At 39.2% G+C, this 21507-nt stretch overlaps 1 protein-coding gene across 1 annotated transcript in view; it reads right to left on the bottom strand.

The window, feature by feature from the left end:
* Positions 1-21507, bottom strand: part of RAPGEF5 (Rap guanine nucleotide exchange factor 5) — a 218158-nt gene that overhangs the window by 46693 nt on the left and 149958 nt on the right. The window contains exon 12 of the mRNA XM_061198504.1: positions 403-481. Within this exon, the coding sequence (XP_061054487.1) occupies positions 403-481 (79 nt within the window). The remainder of the gene's footprint in view (positions 1-402; positions 482-21507) is intronic.

Raw genomic sequence — 21507 nt, 5'->3', positions numbered from 1 at the left:
TGTATGTTTTCCCATCACATGGTCTGGCACTAACTGACTGATTGTCTTCTAAGTTCAGTTATTGCCAATCCACTCAACCTCTTGACTCTGGTGTTTACCCAGCAGGCCAAATTCATCTCCAGATTCTAAAGTCTTGAGATGTAGGTTTGAAGAAAACATAATATCGACAGCACAATTTACCCACGACGTAGAATGTGAAAACAGCAGCTCTGCATTCATTTCCAGTTCCCCCTGCCTAGTCTGTCTCATTTCATCTTTCACCTTGGCTATCAAGACATGAATATTTAACATAGCCACACTCTACCGAGGGTTTGAGTAAATGAAGAAAGGCAGTTAATTCCTAATGTGAGACATCTGTCTGAGAGGAAGCCGACACAGCATCCTGAAGTTAATGAAGGATATTGCCTCAACAGCGCCTGGCACAAGTCGTCAGTTGTCATGAAGACCGTGTACGTGAGAAGGAAGTCATCAAGGAGGGTCTCTGCAAAGAAAGGAAAACAAACACAAGGTGAGCAAATCGGTGATAAGAGGGGCAGCTGCTTAGCCAGGCCCTGGAACAGTGTGCACAGAAGAAATATGACAAATGGTGGTGGCAGTGGGAGGGCTGAGGTTAGGAGAATTTTAGCCACAAAATACGTTATTTAGCAAAGTTATTTTTTAAAACTCTTTATACATAACGCCTCAAGCAATGAGATTTTTTTTTTTATTACAAGGCTCTCTAAACATACAATTTTGTCACCTTTTTTTCCTTCCCTAAAACATCACCTATATTTTTGGGTATAGACGTTATGGAAAACCAATGCATAAAAAAAAGTGCTTTTAAAAATAAATTTTGTAAGATTTCTGAAGTATGCACTCCAGACCTACAGGGAATGACATTTATATGTTCTAATAAATAAAGGCTTTCTAAAGCCATTTACCTAAGTCTAGGACAAGAACAATGGATAATAAAACCCAGAGTACACACGTCAGGTTCCGAAGCATCTGTAAGAAGCTGGGAAAGTGGTGAGTGACTTTCTTACTGTTGTGAAGAGAGGCAGAACTAAGTCCAGTTAAAAATGGAAAGAGAGAGCAGGTAAAATGGATCATGACATCCTCCCTCCTAATTCCTTTTCTACCTCTTCAACCAACAAAAACAGGTTCCACTGTTACTGCCTCTTTGCCTGAGTGTTCTTCGAAAAGTCCAGCTTACATATAATATGGAACTGTTAAACAGGCAAAGTGACCTCCAATAAAATTTCAAAAATGATAGAAAAGATTTACACTCAGAATGCAAAGTAGACCTTTTGCCATAGTAGTCTTTATCCAATCTCCTTACCTTGAAATTCATTTTAATATATTCTTTAATTCTCATATCATTTACATTCTGGATATCAAATTTTTAGCTATTTGAAATAGTAGAAAATTGTAAGAATAGTGAGCTTGTATACTAAATAGCATTGATGCTCTCTTACACTACAAATGTGGAAAGAGAAAGAACTGCCCAATACAGAATTCTATAGCTCTACGCTGAAGATTAGAAAAACTCCAGAATTTTAGAAATAACCAGCAACGTTTCTTTAAAAGTTATCAATGCAAAACAAAAGGCCGTGTTGAATAACACAAAATTCTGATAAAAAGAGGCTGTGAATGACACCTACAGTCCTATATCAACTGCAGGGGTTAATTTATTTCCATGGTTTGTTTATGCTGCAAAATATCAAGATAGGCCTGATCCACACACGTAAGTGGCTGCAAATGTTGGTTTTGGTTGACCAAAAAAGCTTGCTTTCTAGTTGCAAGAGGCCCTTAATTAAAATGAACCAGAGGTGTTAATGAAGAGTATTAGGTAATTTTTTTCAAAGGTATTTATTTTTTTATAATAGATAAGTATCAGTATTCCTCACTAAAAAAATTAATTTGACAAATGGCACCTAAAATGTAAATTAAGCCTAAACTTATAATGTTGTATCACACTGTAGTATGTGAACAGTCACTGGTCTAACCCACTATTACTCTGTGGAAAAGCAAGTTCTCAAACAGATGTGTCTGGGCCTTGCTGGGCATATATTAAGCCCAGTACAGGAAAACTGGGAATGTGGCTGGTTACACAACTGAATGTGAGTGGATATGCACAGGAGTCTGAATGTGAGTGGATATGCACAGCAGAGCTAGGAGCTCTCTACTGGAGTCCCTGTTCACGAAAGTTTCCAATCTATGCACAAAAAGGCAGAAGAAGCTTTATTGTAAAATCTACCCCCAAACTAGTTAACCTGGCAGCACAAGTTAATCACTGGCATCCTAGTGAAAAATTTGGAATGTGTATGTGAAATTTTGTGCCTCTTTCATTACAGTGTTTTATTTTTTATTTAATTTTTTTTTGGCCACACCTCCAGGCTTGTGGGATCTTAATTCCCTGGCCAGGGATCGAACCCATGCCCCCTGCAGTGGAACTGCGGAGTCCTAACCACTGGACCACCAGGAATCCCCTCATTACAGTGTTTTAAATAGTTGAAATTAAGATCCAACAATGGCATAATGTCTGAACCCCTAGGATATTTTGGAATCCAACTTGAAAACTATCACTCTGGGATGCTACTGAACAGTTATGTTCACAAATTATAACATATCTTTGTACTAAACATGGTTGATGAGAATCCTTAGCTTCTCTGGTCTGACTGGAAATTAAGTCTTTTTTGCATTCAATGTTAGATACAGGCAGCAAGGACCATAGAGCAGCCTAGAACCTAGAATCGACTTCAGGCTTTCCAATGGGCCCTTACAGATTGGAACTCACAATATACAGAAACCACTGGGTGACGGCACTGAGAACCTCACACAATTCAGCATGTAAAATTCTTGGTGTGACACTCAGGTTCAGACTCTTTGGGATGTTCTTACACGTAGCTAATTTAGTGAGGTGGGAAGTATTCTCTAATCAAGATTTCCTCCATGAATAGCTCAGATTAAAAAGAGCACCATTAACTTTGACAAAAGCATTCATTCCATTCTGGAAGAGCCTTAGATAATGAACTGAGTGGCTGTGAGAGTTTGGTTGGATGGTGGCAAAACCATTTGGCATTCAATTCAATTAATCAGCTCACATAAGATAATATTTTGTTGAGGGCTTTGACCCAGAAATGCTTATTTCCCCTAAGCTACTACCATATTTAATATTCAACAGCATTTATCTAATTATCTGTCTGCCATAGAAATATTAATTAAAATAAAAACAATGATGCTACATAAAAACCTCTCCAGTTAAAAACCTAATGAATAGCTAAAAATCCAATGAATAGAACAGATTCCCAATACTCCTAACTCAAATCTTTCTCTAACTACCATATTGTTCTGAAATTTTTCTGTACACAAAGAGCTTTCCTTTATTCCTTTTCAACATTGGTATTTTTTTTTTGCCGCATATGAAAGTAATTGAGTGATATAATCAAAACAACACACTTCAAATAAAAGTGCATTTTATAATATCCATGCTTCAAAAAAGGCTGTCCCACTGGTGTTTAGAGATATTTTTAGAACCACAATGGCTATATAAATGATCCCCTGAAGACTATTAGCCAACAATGGCCATTTAGAAAGACTAGCAAATCCACTGGCATCCACATTAAAACACTATAATTATCTATTATATTATATACTGCTTAATTAATAGTAATTTAAGACTAGGTAGAAAAGCACCTTTGTGTATAAAAACATCTTTCATTTAAACACATTCATAATTGTCATACAGACTAACACTCTGAATAAAAAGATGCATTCATTTTGATTTCTAGGTTAATGAATACCTAGGTATTAATGTACAAAAAACTTTTCTTTGAAATTCTATTCTTTAAATCAATCACTAAATCTAATCCCAAATTCTTGGCTTATTACTGACAAAAGTACTCAGCCATCCTTTTGGGAATACCCCTCTTCTTCCCCCAAATAACATAACATTTTGTAGTGGCTTTTTAAAATACAGGCATTACTCTTTGCAGTATAAAAGTAACATGCTAATAACTATCAAAACTGGAGGGCAAATACTATTACAGTTTTAAGAACAATGTAACCTGAAATAAAATATATCCATCTGCTGTCAAAATCTAAAGACTGGATAGAAATGGCTCTAAAATTCAGGTCTATAATTAGCCATAATGTTAATTAATACAGAACTTTTCCCTATCATTTGCTACTGTTTTAACTTTAAGACATAAGAAAAGAATTATCTATTTTTATTTGATTTTACTTGAATGTATTTTTCTTATATGCATAAATTTAAAAATTTTCTCACTATCACTTTAAGTGTATCAAGCACTAAAAATTTCCATTTTATTTCTGCAAAATACAAGTGTTTCTAGAATATCCCAGAGCTGTGTCAAGGTGGAACAGTAATTGGTTTGGTACACTCTTTTTATAGGTTTCTGTTATATAAATTTAACCAAATTAAAGAAAATGGTCTAAATGTTTCCAAAAGGTCTAAGCTTAATGCCTTTTTTTTGGGAGGGGAGGTAAAAAAAGAAAAAACAAAAACATAAAAACGAACCCTGAAGTCTAGAAATCATAATGCGTATAGGGTGACTTAGAAACAATTAGAGAAATCTACCTCAGTTATTTTTCAACACTCACCAGCAAAATGCACTGCCATAATGAAACCACTCACCCGTTAAAGTGAATTACCAAGAAAGCAAATGAAAAGAGTTTTGACAGACAACTGCCCATAGGAGCCATTTAATCTAAGTAAGGTAATGTGAATATTCAACATTTCTGTACTAACTCATATCCCCTAAAGCAGTTAGTAGTTATGCTTCATCCATATTTCTACTTGAGATGCAATGAAATTTAAGGTGCTCTAAAACATGCTCTACTTAACCTCTATTCCAAGGAGCCAAGAAAAGCTTTGTACATGAAAGCACCCATTTCTGGCCCTGGAATGTTACAACTTACCATTATTTTTTGAGAAGCAGTGCCAAAATGTCCATGTAATTTGATTAAGCACAAACAAAAATAACTTAATGTTCATGTATGAATCATAGGTTAAAGTGCTATGCCACCAATACAAGCTCTGCTTCTTGCTCAGTGTATTTTACATTTCAAAAAGCCGTATTCATGACCTCAAATGCAGCTGTTTCCCACAGCTTTTAAATTCACTCAACTCCTGCAGACTTTTACAATTTCACCAGAGTCTTGCTTAGCCATTCTAAAACTGTCAAATCTTGATCTAGTTTTATTTTTAGATATTGGTTGCACAAGAAAGGCTTATTCATTTAATGCTGTTTCTACATCAAACCTGGAAAGTCATCCCTTTAACGACAGGAACTTACGATACGGATTGCGTGGCACTCTTCCAATAATGAAATCCGTTTTCATTTTAACTTGTAAAAAAAAAATATGGTTTTGGAATCCCACCACATTTCTTTAGGAAAGAGTGATTTGAATACAGCGGGTTTTATGTTCTTGGCTACGTGTAATTGCACATGCTGCCTTTTAAAAATGGCACTAGAAGCAGCATGGAGTATTAACAGCAGCACTTTTATCTTCTCCACACAGAGAAAGGGTCACGTTTGCAGGTCACTCTGTTGTTACAGAGTGGACGGGCCCCAGGAGCTCCTGCTGTCCCAGCCCCAATCAGCTGCTCTCAGTGTCCAGGCACAATTCATGTATCTGCCAAGTCTGCTGGGAAGCTCAGAACACAGTGTAAAGCGTGCAAAGGGAGTCAGAGAGCTGGATTCCTACCTGGGTAGCCTCGAGCAGAGTACCTAATCTCTCTGGGCCTTAGTTAAATCATCCACTGTGAAGTGGATGTCACATCCACACCTAGCAGAGTTGTAGCTGAGTTAAATAGGACAGCTAATGCATCTGGCAAAAAATCTGGCATATATCAAGCATGCAATAAATACTACCTGTTCTTTATTTTCCTAAAATAAAATTATTTATGTCTGTCCTGTCCCAGTTCTCCAAGTGCTACCAGTCAACCAACCAAAACTGTGTATTGAGGAATGACTATACATAAGGCATTTGTTGAGGCACTGGGGGTTGATACGGGGAAGCACAACGCTGGTCCATGGCTTCAGGCTCATAATGAGAAAGGGAGCTGAGACGTGTAACGCCATGGGATGAACTAAGTAAGGTAACACGGCAACTGAGCAACACCAAACATAGATGTCACAGGGGATGAAGGAGAGACTCCATATGCCAGGGAAGGTTTCACCAAACAGGTGGCGTGTGAGATGACCTCCGAACTTCTGAGCAGAATTGGTGGAGAAAGTGGTGAAGGATGTAAGCAAAGGAGTGGGTATGGGTGTGTGTCTGTGGCTGAGTCACAAACCTGTGGCCTCTGAGCCTTGTTTTGCCCTTAAAGATGTTTTCTGTTAGATGACAATATTTAAAAATCAGAGATCTGGCAACACCACATCCATATCTCAGATGGCAACCGTGGTTTAGACCTGAGCTGCGCTCTTTACGCAGGGTGCCCTCCCCAGTTTAGCACAGTTCTGCTCTGGTTGGCTTCATTCGTTCACATGAACTGTCTGGGGACACGCGAGTATGTAAGTCTTAGTCTATGGTACAGTTGTGAAACAGTAATGGAAGAGGTCACATGGTGTAACTGAAAAGTAGAAAAGTAGGTTGGAGCCAATTCCTGGAGTGTTTTGGAGCTCTAGACTAAGGCTAGAGCCTGGGGCTCGTTCTATAGGAAAAAGGAAGTGAATGAAGACTTTCAAGGTGAGAAGTGACAAGAGATGCAGATTACACTTGCTGCATCCTGGAAGTCCAACGGGATACAGGAAGAATAAGGGGAGGGAGGATGAGTTTACTTTTAAATGCATTGAGCTTGGGTTCCCTAGGTTACTTTAAATGGAACTATTGAGCAAAATTATCCAAAACCAGAGTTTGCTAAAGAAGGCTGGATGAAGATGGGAGCAACTGTATAAAGAGAGTGCTTGGGAACAACATGAATTCTCAGTGACAATCCTAGGAAGATGTAAGCAGGAGGTTGAGGGTTGAGCTAGGGTGGATGTTCATATTTGGGCAATGGTGGGAGAAAGATGAGTTTAAAAAGAGAAGAAATTGGAGAATTGGGAGACATAAATGTGACAGAAGCCAACAAGAAACAAGGACTGGAAAAGAGAGCAGATCATAAGAGTCAAAAGTTGCTGGAAGGAGGTCCATGAGACAGAGCATTCAAAGGCCACTGGATGTGGTGTGTGATGGTCCCTGGTGTGCTGGCTTTAGAGAGGTGCCCCTTATGTGGCAGAGGCATACGCTAGATAGACTGAAGAGAACTAAGGATATTCTTGACACTCAGCTCTCATGCCATCTAGCACGCTGTTTCTCCCCAAAGACTTTTCTTGTGGTTGTGTAGCTCATTGATCAGTAACAGCAGGTGCTCTCACAAATGAGCCAGGAAGACAAATTTCTTCATGATCAATGCAAGTATCATTTTACTTAACAGTATAGATGAGAACATGGGAATTGTCATGGGTATGAAGCTTTCAATACCAATCTGCCAGCATCTACCAATAAAAATTAATATCTGGTTCGAAGATTCGCTCAGTTTAACATAATCGACCTGAGTTGCTGCATCTTGTATGATTAACACTACACATGCATTCTTAAGCTACAAACTGTGCTCCTAAGTGCCTGTCAATTAAATATTCCAAAATGTCATGAAACAGAGAAAAATTAAACATTAAATCTTAAATCACCCAATCTAAAAATGGGCAGAAGATCTAAACAGACATTTCTCCAAAGAAGCTATACAGAATGCCAACAAACACATGAAAGGATGTTCAACATCACTAATCATTAGAGAAATACAAATCAAAACTACAATGAGGTATCACCTCACACCGGTCAGAATGGCCATCATCAATAAATCTACAACAATAAATGCTGGAGAGGGTGTGGAGAAAAGGGAACCCTCTTGCACTGTTGGTGGGAATGTAAACTGATACAGCCACTATGGAGAACAGTATGGAGGGTCCTTAAAAAACTAAAAATAGAATTACCATATGGCCCAGCAATCCCACTCCTGGGCATATACCCCGAGAAAACCATAATTCAAAAAGAGTCATGTACCAAAATGTTCATTGCAGCTCTATTTACAATAGCCAGGACATGGAAGCAACCTAAGTGTCCATCGACAGATGAATGGATAAAGAAGATGTGGCAGATATATACAATGGAATATTACTCAGCCATAAAAAGAAATGAAACTGAGTTATTTGTAGTGGGATGGATGGACCTAGAGTCTGTCATACAGAGTGAAGTAAGTCAGAAAGAGAAAAACAAATACCGTATGCTAACACATATATATGGAATAAAAAAAAAAAAAAATTGGTTCTGATGAACCTAGGGGCAGGACAGGAATAAAGACACAGACATAGAGAATGGACTTGAGGACATGGGGAGGGGGAAGGGTAAGCTGTGACGAAGTGAGAGAGTAGCATTGACATATACACACTACAGAATGTAAAATAGATAGTGGGAAGCAGCTGCATTGCACAGAGAGATCAGCTCTGTGCTTTGTGACCACCTAGAGGGGTGGGATAGGGAGGGTGGGAGGGAGACACAAGAGGGAGGGGATATGGGGTACATGCACACATATAGCTGATTCACTTTGTTACACAGCAGAAACTAACACAACATTGTAAAGCAACTATACTCCAATAAAGATGTTTAAAAAAAAATCTTAAATCAGAAGTCTCAGGCATGGTTATTCCAAGCAATAACTCTAATACTTGACTCAACTAAAAACAAGGTATGATATTTTTAATCTCCTGAGCACTAAGAAGAATCTCTATTGTCAGCTTTCTTTCAAAACTTGAAATATATCACCATTCTGAGTGTTAATTTTTTTTCCCTTGGTCACTGTGAATCATTAGTGCTCAATTTCAGACAAGTAAAATTTTATTTATTTACTAATTTACTTTTGTTTCTGGTTAAAAGAAATTTTATGGACACTAGAGAGAAGTTATTTTAAATAAAGTTTAGCAATGGATAGTCAACTGCCTATTTTAAACCTAAGAATTAAAAATCTATTCTGCAAACTTACTCATTTAAAGGAGACACAACTAAGGCTCTTTCTAAGCAATGTGGCACAAGATCTTACACAAACTGAACACTTCCAATACAAGAAAATTTAATGTATTGCCTGTGTTTGAAAACATTTCTAGGAAAAGTATTTCAACCAGTGACTGACAGCAGACATGCCTCTGTGTCTGGTTTCCAGAACAGTCATTAGAATTCTTTCTTTCCAGTATCACATGGCTGCTATCTTTCTCACACAGGTGAAAGGGAGACTTGTGGTTTAGGGTCACAAAGAAAGGTTTGGTCGAAACAGATGACCAAACACCTATTACTTAGGGCTGAGCACAGGGCTCTCTGCTCTGGTGAAGACAAAGTTGTAAGATAAAGTCTCAGCTTTTGCAAGGATTTGGAATTTGACTGCTGAGATCGTTAAAGGACAACAACGGGCAGTCTACAAGCTCCAGCCTGATGAATATTCCATCCATGTGAATGTCTGAGCGAACCTCCATACCCCACTGCTGCCCACCACTGTCACCCAGCACACATGTTTTAGCCCCAGAGAGCCCCAAACCATGCTTTGAACCACACCTATTCCTTACCGTGCCCCAGGAAGCCAGCGGTGGCTTCAGTAGGTGATGGGGAAATGTCGGCTGGTGGGAGGGAAGACAGTAGCTAGTCTGTATGAAAATAACCATACCAGCCACCCTTTATGGACCACATATTGTGGGCTGTACCACAAGCGTCACCCACATGATCTGTGTTCCTCAAAACCACCTTAGAAGGGAGGTCTTATCTTTAGCGGGATGATGACACTGAGACTGAGATAAGTACAGAGAATAACCACCGAGTTAATGTCGGAAGGGGCCTAGGTCCCAAGGCGTGCTGAGCCACAGCAATGGCTCTCACTGCACAATGTTTTCCTGAGGGTGTGGATACAAACCGTCCATGTCAGGGGTGAGGAGAAAGGAAGTACAGGAAAGTCATGGAATCCTGGGTTTGGACAGGGAAAAGCATCATAGATACGGGAACTTGGTCTTTTTATTGGCCTTGAATTATATGCAGCCATGCCTAATCACAAATAATATATACACACAGAAAATTTTCAGGAACTCAAACACATGATCAGTAATGTGGTCTTGTGCTCAAGTTTCTCAGCTATCATAAGCAGGAAAAGTACATTTAAGGAGAGAGGAGTGTTGTGAATTTAACCTGATCTCATTACTGTGGATTTGTAGAATGTGCAGATGAAGACACGTTTGCCTTTTATGTTTTTGATTATTTTTTAAAAGAACAAACAACCTCCCCAGAAGACTGTCAAACAGTGTAAACCGTCATAATAATTCTGAGATATGCACTCACAATATGCCAATCAGCACTGGCAGAACTTGAGCTTACTAAAATCTTTCTACAAAAGTCATCAGTGGTAAATGAAAATGACTTTGCAATGCCTTCAAATTCAGATCAAACTGAACTAAGACACAAGAAGTCAGGGCTTCCCTGGTGGCGCAGTGGTTAAGAATCCGCCTGCCAATGCAAGGGACACGGGTTCAAGCCCTGGCCCGGGAAGATCCCACATGCCATGGAGCAACTAAGCCGGTACGCCACAACTACTGAGCCTGCGCTCTAGAGCCCGCGAGCCACAACTACTGAGCCCACGTGCCACAACTACTGAAGCCTGCGCGCCTAGAGCCCGTGCTCCACAACAAGAGAAGCCACGACAATGAGAAGCCCGCGCACCGCAACAAAGAGTGGCCCCCGCTCGCCACAACTAGAGAAAGCCCGCGCGCAGCAACGAAGACCCAACGCAGCCAAAAATAAATAAATACATAAATAAATAAAAAAGAAAGATTTAAAAAAAAAAAAAAAAAAAAGAAGTCACATTTCGTATGTTCAATTCTTGGGAAAAGATCCAAAATTAGGATGAAAATATCTTCACCCTGTTCTTTTTTTTTCTTAACAAAACCATGACACTGGATTTATGATATCTATAAGCCTGCTACACAAAAACAAACTATGTGATATAAAGCAAGACAGGAAGAAAATTTGGGGAGAAAACCTAACTTGCTCTATGTACTATGTAAATCTTTCTTCATAACAAGTCTATTTAAGGCACATTCAAAGGGATGTAGCAAGAAGGAAAACACCAGATGCTTTAATATTAGAACTGCTATCATGAGCCCTGATATATACAGCCACTCACCTAAAACCCTGTTCATTTTTAGACTGAGAATTTAAGTAGAAATATCCAACCAGGCATGAGATGGGCAATTTTAACTGATGCTTTTCATCTTCACACTAAGTGAAGCTCATTTACAGGATTAAAAGATTTAAAAATTAGAAGACTGACCAAGTATCCTGAATGCTGAAAAGAAGGATAAGTCTGAAGCAGAAAAGGATACAGGATGGCTCTGAAAGTAATTTTCTGTCACTATTTAGATTACAGCAAGATATTCTGAGGATTACAACACGATATATTAGTTTTCCACACTTTCCGTTCACACATACCTACCAATTCTGTCTAATTTCATATTTATTTCTGAGATTTGGGGGAAGGACTGCCAGCCAAATAGCAGCCTTAAGCACAAGGCAAAAAGCTGCAAACAGAATGAGAAGAATGGTTTCAACTGTAGAGCAAGAAAGCCCCAAGGGCAAAAAATGAGGATAATGGGAAATGGGAGGGGAAGGTTATAATGAGAAGGACTGCAAAAAGAAATGAGGAAAAGCTCAATTATAGGTATGTTAAAGGCAAAAATTCTCCCACTTGAAGAACATTCCTTTTAGACATGTGCTTGTCAATTACAGCAATTCTGTGGCACTGCACCCTTTACATGAAGCCATAATTTGATTGAAACATGCTGTGAGAGATTAACATACAGGGATTATAATCAACAAATTGCCATTTACTAGCATTCCTTCCTCACACTTATAAGACTATCTGAAATACATACTCTTATATAGAAAAATCACTTTTTTCCCCCATTTTCTGATAGGATGTTAAATTTTTGACCGAGGACGATGTCACAGCATTAAAAAATACAGACAAGAACATCTGATAATCTCACTTTAAATCCATCAACTGGAGAGATGACACACAAGATCTCTGAGGGAGAGAAACAGAGGGAGAGAGAAAAGAGAGTTTTTTCATCCTTTGAATTGTCTTAAACACAGTCTCGAGTAATTTCATGTGCTGATGTTACATTAAAACTATGATTCTGCTAAAATTACTCAATTGTCAAACTCACTTTTGACACAGTATCTTGTCTCCAGAAATTTCAGAATGTGTTGCTTCTTTCAATTCGCTGCTCCAAAAATACCTGACTCACATCACACATTTAAACAAGTTTCTGGAAATACAGCGGGACGCTGGCAAAATCACAAGTGTTTCTACTAAAGTACAATATTAAATATGCCAGTGGACCCCAAATGCACTGAGAAAATATGGTCATTTTTAAAACTTTAAGACTTGAGAACAGAATTTTCTTTTTAAAGAAACAAAAATCCATTTTCCTTTTAAAAAGAACAAAAAAAAGAAGAAATTTATAAGAACAAAAATCAGCACCAAACTGAGAAACTGTGCTATAGAAATTATAGATTATAGAACTATAGATAGAAAAATAGAAGTAGCAGCCTTTGTTCTTAAAGGGTATATATTAGGGAGACAAAATATAAAGGGAAAACTAAACAAAGCTATTATCTTTCTCAAACGCATGTTTATGAGAAAAACTACAAGTTATACTGGATTTGTGTTTAAAAAGCAACCTTTAGGGACTTCACTGGTGGCACAGTGGATAGGACTCCGTGCTCCCAGTGCAGGGGGCCTGGGTTCTATCCCTGGTTGGGGAACTAGATCCCACATGCATGCCGCAAGTGAGGAGCCCGCCTGCCGCAACTGAGACCCGGAGCAACCAAAATAAATAAATAAATAAAATATTTTTTAAAATTACAAAAAAAAAAAAGGGAACCTTCACCCTATGTCAAAGAGACTATACGGATTTAAGCCAATATCTTATTCATGTAATTATAAAACCAAAGACTATTCTACATGAACTTTGTGACTTATTAGAAAGGGCCTTCATATTTTACATTTAAAAACAGACTGTAATTTTATCTATTATGATTCTTCGAAAATTGACAATTTATGTACATATTTATGGCAACTCTCAGTGTACCAGAGTATTTTATTATTTGTAATAATTTATCCACCAGCCATTCTAGGAAATTAGAAATTTACTGAACTACAAAGAAAGAAATACCTAAGGTTCCCCACAGTTGTCTATCTAAAAAGATGAGTACCAAATTGAGCACCTGAGTTGGAGGAAAAGCATTTTAGGGGAAGCAAAGAAAATGTAAATAAGGGGAATAAAGCAAATAAAATGTGCAAAGGTGAATAAAGGAGAAAGTCCATTCATTTCTAAGTCTTCTGCTCTGGCTACAGTTTACATAGGAAAACCCTCATGGTTTGGGGGGTTGAGGACATCACCACCAGGACAGACTTCACGGAAACAAGAAGTCACATGTGTATTTCATCTAGAACATAATGTGTGAAGGAAACTTTCAAAGATCCTCTATCTCACTTCCCAGCTCTAGGACACAGCCTTCCCTCTAGCCCATCAGAAAGTTGTTGATATTTTCCTTAAAAGTATTCAAAGAAGAAAGTCTAAAAACTCTTCTTAAGATGCACAAGTTTTTCAAAATCCTTATAGTCAGGAGACTAAAGATCTAATTTCTGAGGTAATTCTTGCCCCTTGTGTATTTCATTTTCCATTTCCTATCTTCAGATCCTCCTGAAATTAATTTCTCACAGCCCTACAATATTTCAGTTTGTTTCTAGGCTGCTCTAGACTTATAGTTGAACTTTAAGTATTGGAAGAGGTCATGTGGAGTAAACATGAAAATGATGCGATTTAATAAATGCACTTCAATGATCCAGTCTCATTCTAAATGGGGATTGTTTCCCTGAAAAGTAGGCTGTACTCCTCCTTACATCTTTATCCATTAAACATCTTCTTTTGCCCATTGGTTATGCTGTAATGAAAACTTCCACATTTTCATTATTAATCAGTGTACATTAATGACCTTATGCTTCATCTATGTCTCACTTCATTACCAACAAGAGTATTAATTAACCCACAATCTACTGGCAGTGTAAAAGCATCAATTCCCTTGTTATCATATATAGTATCACATGTTCAAAGGTGGTGTGAATAGATTAGTTCAGAAGATGAACACCTCAAATGAAATTCACAGTCGTAATCCGATTTTTAATATTATCTCATATGAGTGGTCTGATACAGCATCAGCTGCAACTATGACCTCTTCCCCCACACCTCCTTTCTTGTGTAACCTTCTTGAAGCAGTTAGGCCACCCAGTGGCCACCTTGCTCACAGGTGGAAACTAAGAAGCAGGTCTTTGTGCTGGAGATTAGCTCCCTCTTAAGTGGCAACTGAAGCGCCTGATTTGGGGTTTATAGCTAGAGTCGAATGGTAGGTTTTTTATTTCAGTTCTGCCTTTCATCCAAGATTTTAGCCACTAGACAAAAATGATGTCTAGGACAAAGCTAGGAATATATCTGGGTTCACTTCCAGATTCAAATGACCACTCTACCTCTGAAGCAGCTTAGTTAACTTCTGCTTTAGCATCTATGTCCATTAGATGGAGATAATCATCCTGTACAAGCATCCATCTAATGGAGAGGATGTCTGGATAAACAGAGTGGTGTCAAATCCTGGCTCTCAAATTTGGAAGGGGCCTCAGATGTCATGTGGTCTAAACTCTTTGATTTCATAAATGAGGCAAATGAGAAAGAAATTCCTACACAATTCTAATTATCTCATCACTTAGTATTAATTTATAAAGTCTTCCAATGCTTCAATTACAATCAGCAAAAACATTACATTCTCCACATTAGCAATTAGGAGAGAAGCTAAGGGAACTGCCAAAAAACCAAACCAAACCAAACCAAAAGCACAAAGATTATAAAGCAGAACAGAAACCATATTCTAATATGAGCACTTTTACTCCTAGTTCTCTCTCGATGGCACTTCGGGGATTTTCATTGTCACCGTGGATCGCTGTTTCAAGCCTTCGCTTTATCTGAAAAAACAAGCCTTCTCTGGACAGTGGGGTTCTCATCTGCATCTGAGGCACACCCAGGGCACCTGGAGTCGGTGCTCATGAACTTATTTAGTCTTTCGTTGATTTTTTCATTAGCATGTATGCAAACAAAATTAACCTAATATTTAACACTGACAGTTTCATAAAGCGAAAAAGACCTCAAGTGGCAACCTCGTCCAGTTATTTGTCTCTGAGAAAGCTACTTTCACAGGTCAAGAAGGTAAAAGGCTGACATCAACCATTTCCACGGATGCAGAGTCTATGGCTCCTAGCTGTCGCCAGTACTATCTGGGGATACTTATACCTACTTCCAACTCCTTTTACATCTTTTATTTATTTTTTCAACTAAGTCTATTTCCTTTGGTTCTGAACTTTGCTGAATAGGACCAGACATTTCACATTCATTCTCTGTACTACTTTAAATACATTAAAATATCCTATAGCTTCTTCATTTTTAAAGACATGTGGATATAGTTCTCCCAAATTTGTGTCTATAATGAGATTGGTTATTTAGCACCACTAACATCCACCACTCTTTCCCTATTTGTCTTCTGTCTGACTCCCTCCACTAAAATGTAAGCCGCACGAAGGTAAGGAGTTTGTGTGTATTTTGTTTACAGCTGTATGCCCCACAGCTAGAACAGTGCCTACATAAGAGGTCGAAGATATCTGTGGAAGGAAGGAATTAAATTTTTCTATGGTATTCATTCACCCGCATATAGAAACTGAACACTCAAATATGCACTGCTGTATTTTATTACAGAAGCAGTGTGTAAAGTTAAAAGTAAAGGAATTACAGGGGGAGGGCTAGTATAAGAGCCAGGATGCAGAGTATTTCATCACTGGGGGAAAACCGCTGCTCTTCTCTAGCAACGGACTGTTTCTGAATATCCCAAAATGGCCTGGTAGTAAAACTCTCTGCAAATGGATATTACTGGTAGGTGATAAATCAAAGCTATTCTTTGTAAATGTTATAGCATAATTTCCCAAAGGAACTTAAAAAGTTTCCCATTGGACAAGGTTATATACAAACACACTTAAATCATCACCAGGTATGGCCACTGAGCCTTGAATTCCAAGCCTGCTACCCCATCAACATTCTAACTACTCTCTGAGCGAGGCTGAAGAAACACAGCAGTAAGACAGGGCAACATGAAGTCAGGCCAAACCGCCTAAGTCCTTGTGCAAAGCCTAAGTGATGGTGAGGTCAGCATAAAACGACCGCAGGGTTAAGGTCTCCTCCAGATCTAGAATTCTACGGTTCTGTGACATACTTTGAAAGGAAAGGGGTTGATATAAATCTCTTTAGATCAAAGCATTTTAGTGATGAAAGATATGTCAGAACTCATCTCATGTATAACTTGCTCAAGGTCTCAGGCTGGTCTATTAATGGAGCCCAGATCTGGGACCCAAGGCTTCAGAATCTCATTTTAGTACCCTTTCTACTCTGCTGCGTGCATATTCTCCTTCCTTAGAACATCATTTCTTACAGAAGTAAGCATTCTTGGCTGTGAGACTGAAGGACCACCCAGAGATCCCTGGAGTGTGACAGAACCCTGGCAAAAATCCAAATGGGTTTTGTTCACTATTCCGTCACCTCCTCATTCCAAGAACTGAGAGCTAACAGCTGTGTGGCCAGTACCTCTGTCTGCTCTGATTGTTTCCTTTTTTCAAAACCATTTCAGTGGATGGACCAGCAATGCAGGTTTGTGAATTCTGAACTCAGGCTGCAGAGGCTCTAGGGCAGGGACCAGTGGTATGAGGCTGGACACAGAGATCAGGAGAGGGAGTGGGGAGGGGAGGTGGAGGAAAGGAGAAATGACGCCCCTAGCTCTCAGGGGCAAATTTATAACTATTAGACACTTTGAATATGTCTCTGAAAAAAGTGGAGAGACAAAGTCATTGTCCTAGTTCTGTGGCTCTCACACCTGGTTACGTATAGCATCATCTGGGGAGCCTTCAAAGCCCATAACTCTTAGGTCCCGACTCAGGTCAACTGAACCAGGATCTCTGGGATGGGACCCAGACATTGATATTTTCAAAAATGCCCCATGTGCTGCTAATGACACAGCCACAGATAAGATCCACTGGTCTATTATGTGTTACATGATACCACAAAAATAAAAAGATAAATCCAAGATAATTTTACATGCATGTTAATTGCACAAAATCATGGAGAGGCTTACCACCATCTAAAAACGTCCGTGTCTACCCGCCAAAAGTTTTAGTCCTGCAAAAGCCATGCAGCCACAGGGTTATAAAGGTCTTGCCACCTGCAAAAGAAAGCCTAGAAGAGAAGCACCAAACATCTTTCCAGAAATCCTAAAAGGTAAGGAAATTAAGGAAGAAGTTCACCTAAATTGTCTTCCATATTTTCAATGATCAGGAAAAAAGGCATTCTTAATTTTCCTTCACAAGAAATATGTATCAAGTATTTAGGATACGTTTGGTGCTGGAACGGGAAAGAAGATAAAAGAAAATGAAAAATGGCTTGCCTGCCCTAGCTTCACTCAAGGTTCCATCAGTGCAATGCTCCAAAAAAAGCCATTAAGCTGGCAATGGAGAATAGCTTTGGGACCCTATCAATTAAGTGAGACACTCCTATGATATAAACCAGGTACTTTCACGGGGGTGGTTGCCTCATTACAAAGGTAAGGGACTCACTTTCTCCATGATGTAATCAGTCTACTAGGTGCTGTTGAAAGTACACCACCCACACGGAGGCATCCATGCCGTCCGTGGTCAAAGCAGGATGAGCAGACATTTCCACACTGAGTACACAATATACTGAACGATAACCTCATGAAGTAAAAAACAGCCATACCTGGAAGAAAGCAGGTCAAGCCTAATAAGAATCGGCTAATAGGCTCTACCTGTTCCCACTATCTTATTCTCTGCTTGTTTTTTCTTGAAAACCTGTAATCATAAGCACATTTGCTTCAAAAAGATGAATAAAAACCTAAGACGTGGGGAAAAAAAGGGGAGCAAATAACGTTATTTCCTCTTGTGTTTCCCCTAAGGTAGACTCATCGTAATGCAGATGTAGAAAGAAAAGTCAATAAGAAGGATTTTCCCTGTGTAATTCATCTGATCATAGCGTTGTCCCCAGCCACCCCCCTTAGAACAGAAATCGTTATTCCTAATAGAAGCATCTCTAGACAAAACACATTTGATCCTTTCCAGAGAGGGGAAAGGGTTAAATAGGAGCAGCAAGCACTGTAGACCCTACAGACCAGGGCTGGTGCTGGGGACTCGCTCCTCCACCCCTCCAGCTCCTCTACTCACAGCACATTTTCTTGCTTCTTGCCTTCCTTGTAATTCTCCTGGGCTGGGAACGCCCAGTGATGTCTGCCCTATTTCTGGGAAGATGAAAGATAGAGCTGCTTGATTTTTCCCTAACATTCCAAATGCTTCAAGTCAGACCCTGAACCTCAAAAGAAAAGGTAATCTTTGAAAACAGCTTCAATCCTTCGACGTTCACACATAGGTATCCAGTTACCAGACTCAAACAGTTTTTCCATTTTAAACAATAAAGAATTATTCATTCATTCGTTCATTCATTCATTCATCCATCCATCCATCCATCCATCCACTCATTCCACAGATATTCCCAGAATGACTGTTTGTGCCTGGTAGTACCAGGGAGGAAAGGTAGGCACGTAGGGGATTATGAAAATAAGCATGGTAAGTGTTGTGTGGATCAAACCGTTTAGGAAAATCATTAGTAGGTTGCTTGTAAGCATCTCTAATAATGTTTTTTTGCTTTTAAAACTCAGTTTGATATGGTGATAGAATACTATATGAATTGTTGTTTTCTATTCTATTCTACTTTAGATTTGGGTAATAACAAAAATACAGTATCTCTTATTTCTATTCCATTCAATTAAGTAAACTTTTTTTCCACTTGCATGTTAACATCAATTAGTAATCACCTGAACCCGTCCTTTGTGAGTATAGGTCTCTTAGCCTATCGGGCCTTGCACCTACATTTTCACAATGAAGTGACTTTTGTGGGGAAGAGATGGAAATAACTTGCATCCCTTGCTTGGTTAACTTCCCCAGCCTCTGGTGGGTACAGGAATGTAAGAATCCAGAAGAGGCTCACCCCAGCCTCCAGGACCATTTATTTCTTCCCATGTATGCTTTCTTCCTCATTGCCATTGCGGCCATGTGGACAACCACCATATGGCTCCACCCGGCTCCATATGGTTCCATCTCCCTAAAAGGGGCGCTCAAGAACATAAAAACGCTGCTGTATACTTTTATTGCAGCCCCTTCTCATTTTCCTCCATCTGTTTTCCATATGTTTACGCGACTCAGACTCCTGCACACGTAGACCTTTTATAGTGAGGGTCGCCGGCCTGACCAAGATAAAGAACTAACATTCACCGCTGTCAGTGACAAGGGGCCTCAACTACTTTAAATAAGTGATTCATTTAGTACTCAAACTAGAACGAACCCATAACCACTTTTCTTCAATTTGTACATGAAACTGATTTTATATTTATATTTTTTAAAATGTTACCAACAAAAGCCACACAGTGGCTCTTCTGTTGTATTTTCTCCAAGCGCTGTTCGTGAAGTGTGGAAGAACTGCACGTGACTTCCACTTAGGTGTCCCTATCATATTACACATCAATCTCTCTCCAAAGTTGACTTTTTCATTTTCATAAAACTCTCCTTTGATCAGAGGAAAAGCTGTTACTGTTTTCCCCCTCAGGTGTCCCTGCAAACATCTAAAGTTTTACATGTGTCCTCTGCAAACGCTAAAGAAAGGAGGAGAAGTGAGGACAGACTGACCCCTGCGGGGCTCTACCTGCCCGGCTTTGGCCACACCGAGTCATGGTCCTTTTAGCTTTGCTCGGCACCTGGCAAGAGGGATGCATCTGATCCCAGTGTTGGTATAATCGAGAAGAAACTGGGAATACCAGTCACGAGACACCAGGTACAACACTGTTTCCCAACAGGACGCAACTCCTGGCATTAGTAACAGGAATTAGGGTGATTTCTCATTCCCGGTGTTAACTTGTCAGTGGGCACCTAGGCCATCTTTCACAAGAAACTAATGACAGTGAGAATGAAAGAAAAAAGAAATCAAGTAGACCTACTACTGGCTTCAGTAATTTCTACTCTTATTAATATGACTTAGACACAAAGTCCTGTGTTATAGAACTGCAGTGCTACTAAGAAGAACACATTCAGTCCCCCAAACTGCTACACATGTTCAAAGGTGTCCTCTTCGTGGCAGATAACTTGCCTGTAATCTAGTCCAAACCACCTGTGTAAAGCAGTCTGCTAATCAGTACGTGGAAAATTATGGTCAGTTGCATGATGACTATCTCTGATGAAGCAGAACACGGAAATAGTGCTCAAATGCACAAAATATTAATAGACAGACATACAAAAACCACCCAGCAAATGACACGAGAATACGTTTCTCTTTTAGCTTGTTTGTGTATAAATGACAACTATTACTATTTTTCCCCAAATATAGATATGCAAAATAAAGTTTTTATTTGAATTTCAAGATCAAACAATAACACTAATGTAGAATGCGTGATTGAGTCATTTTTGCCTTTTTTTTAAAAACACTATTATGTACTTCACACATCTTTGTTTCTCTTAATGTCCTTTATAATGCAGTATACAGCCAGTATACATCAATTAAGTTCAGACAAAACTACTGGGACCCAAGGAAACTCTTGTTCCCACCTAAGTTGTCATTTCACAACCCTTCCTGCATGGGAAAAACCTAAGGAGTTACTTGTACTAATACAACCAAAAAATGCCTTTTATTGATGCAGTCGATATATTGCAAACTGCGGGCATCACAGGTGCTATGGTGGCAGCAAAAAGTGCATTTTAGTCAGGGCATCAAGTTACAGAATTCAGGCTATAGCCAGAGGCCTATTCATTGGAATAACTGCTCCAGGCTGGAACAAATTACAAATTTTGGTTAAGAGAAGCAAGTACTGCCCTTGTGTGATAAAGGAAGTTTGGGTAGATCATGCAATGGTAGTGTTTCCAGAAGTGCAAGGATGAAAAAGCTAAGTGGGTATTTTGCTCCCAGATTAAATAGAAAGGACAAGAAGCCTGATCAATAAGACTTCCAGTGAATTACAGTTTCTGGTCTGAGAAGCTATGAGTATCATATTCTGCACAGCAGGGCTTGCTCTGAGCAGTTTGTAAACCACATGGAAAAAGGCAGAAGTTGCTGCTAAGCTTATAGTTGCTGAGTAGTTGCATTAATTGTTGACTTTTCGGCAGGGAGGCTACTCCCCCCAGCTCAGTGCTTCCCACAAGCCAGGTAAACGCTAGCTGGCAACCCCATCCCTCATATTCCTTCCCACTGAACACTGGCTCTTAAATGCTGGCCTCTTGCCAGCAGC

The sequence above is a fragment of the Eubalaena glacialis genome, chromosome 8 (genome assembly GCF_028564815.1).
Source record: "Eubalaena glacialis isolate mEubGla1 chromosome 8, mEubGla1.1.hap2.+ XY, whole genome shotgun sequence".
NCBI classification, from domain to species: Eukaryota; Metazoa; Chordata; class Mammalia; order Artiodactyla; family Balaenidae; genus Eubalaena; species Eubalaena glacialis.
This window is presented reverse-complemented; position numbering and strand designations above follow the sequence as displayed.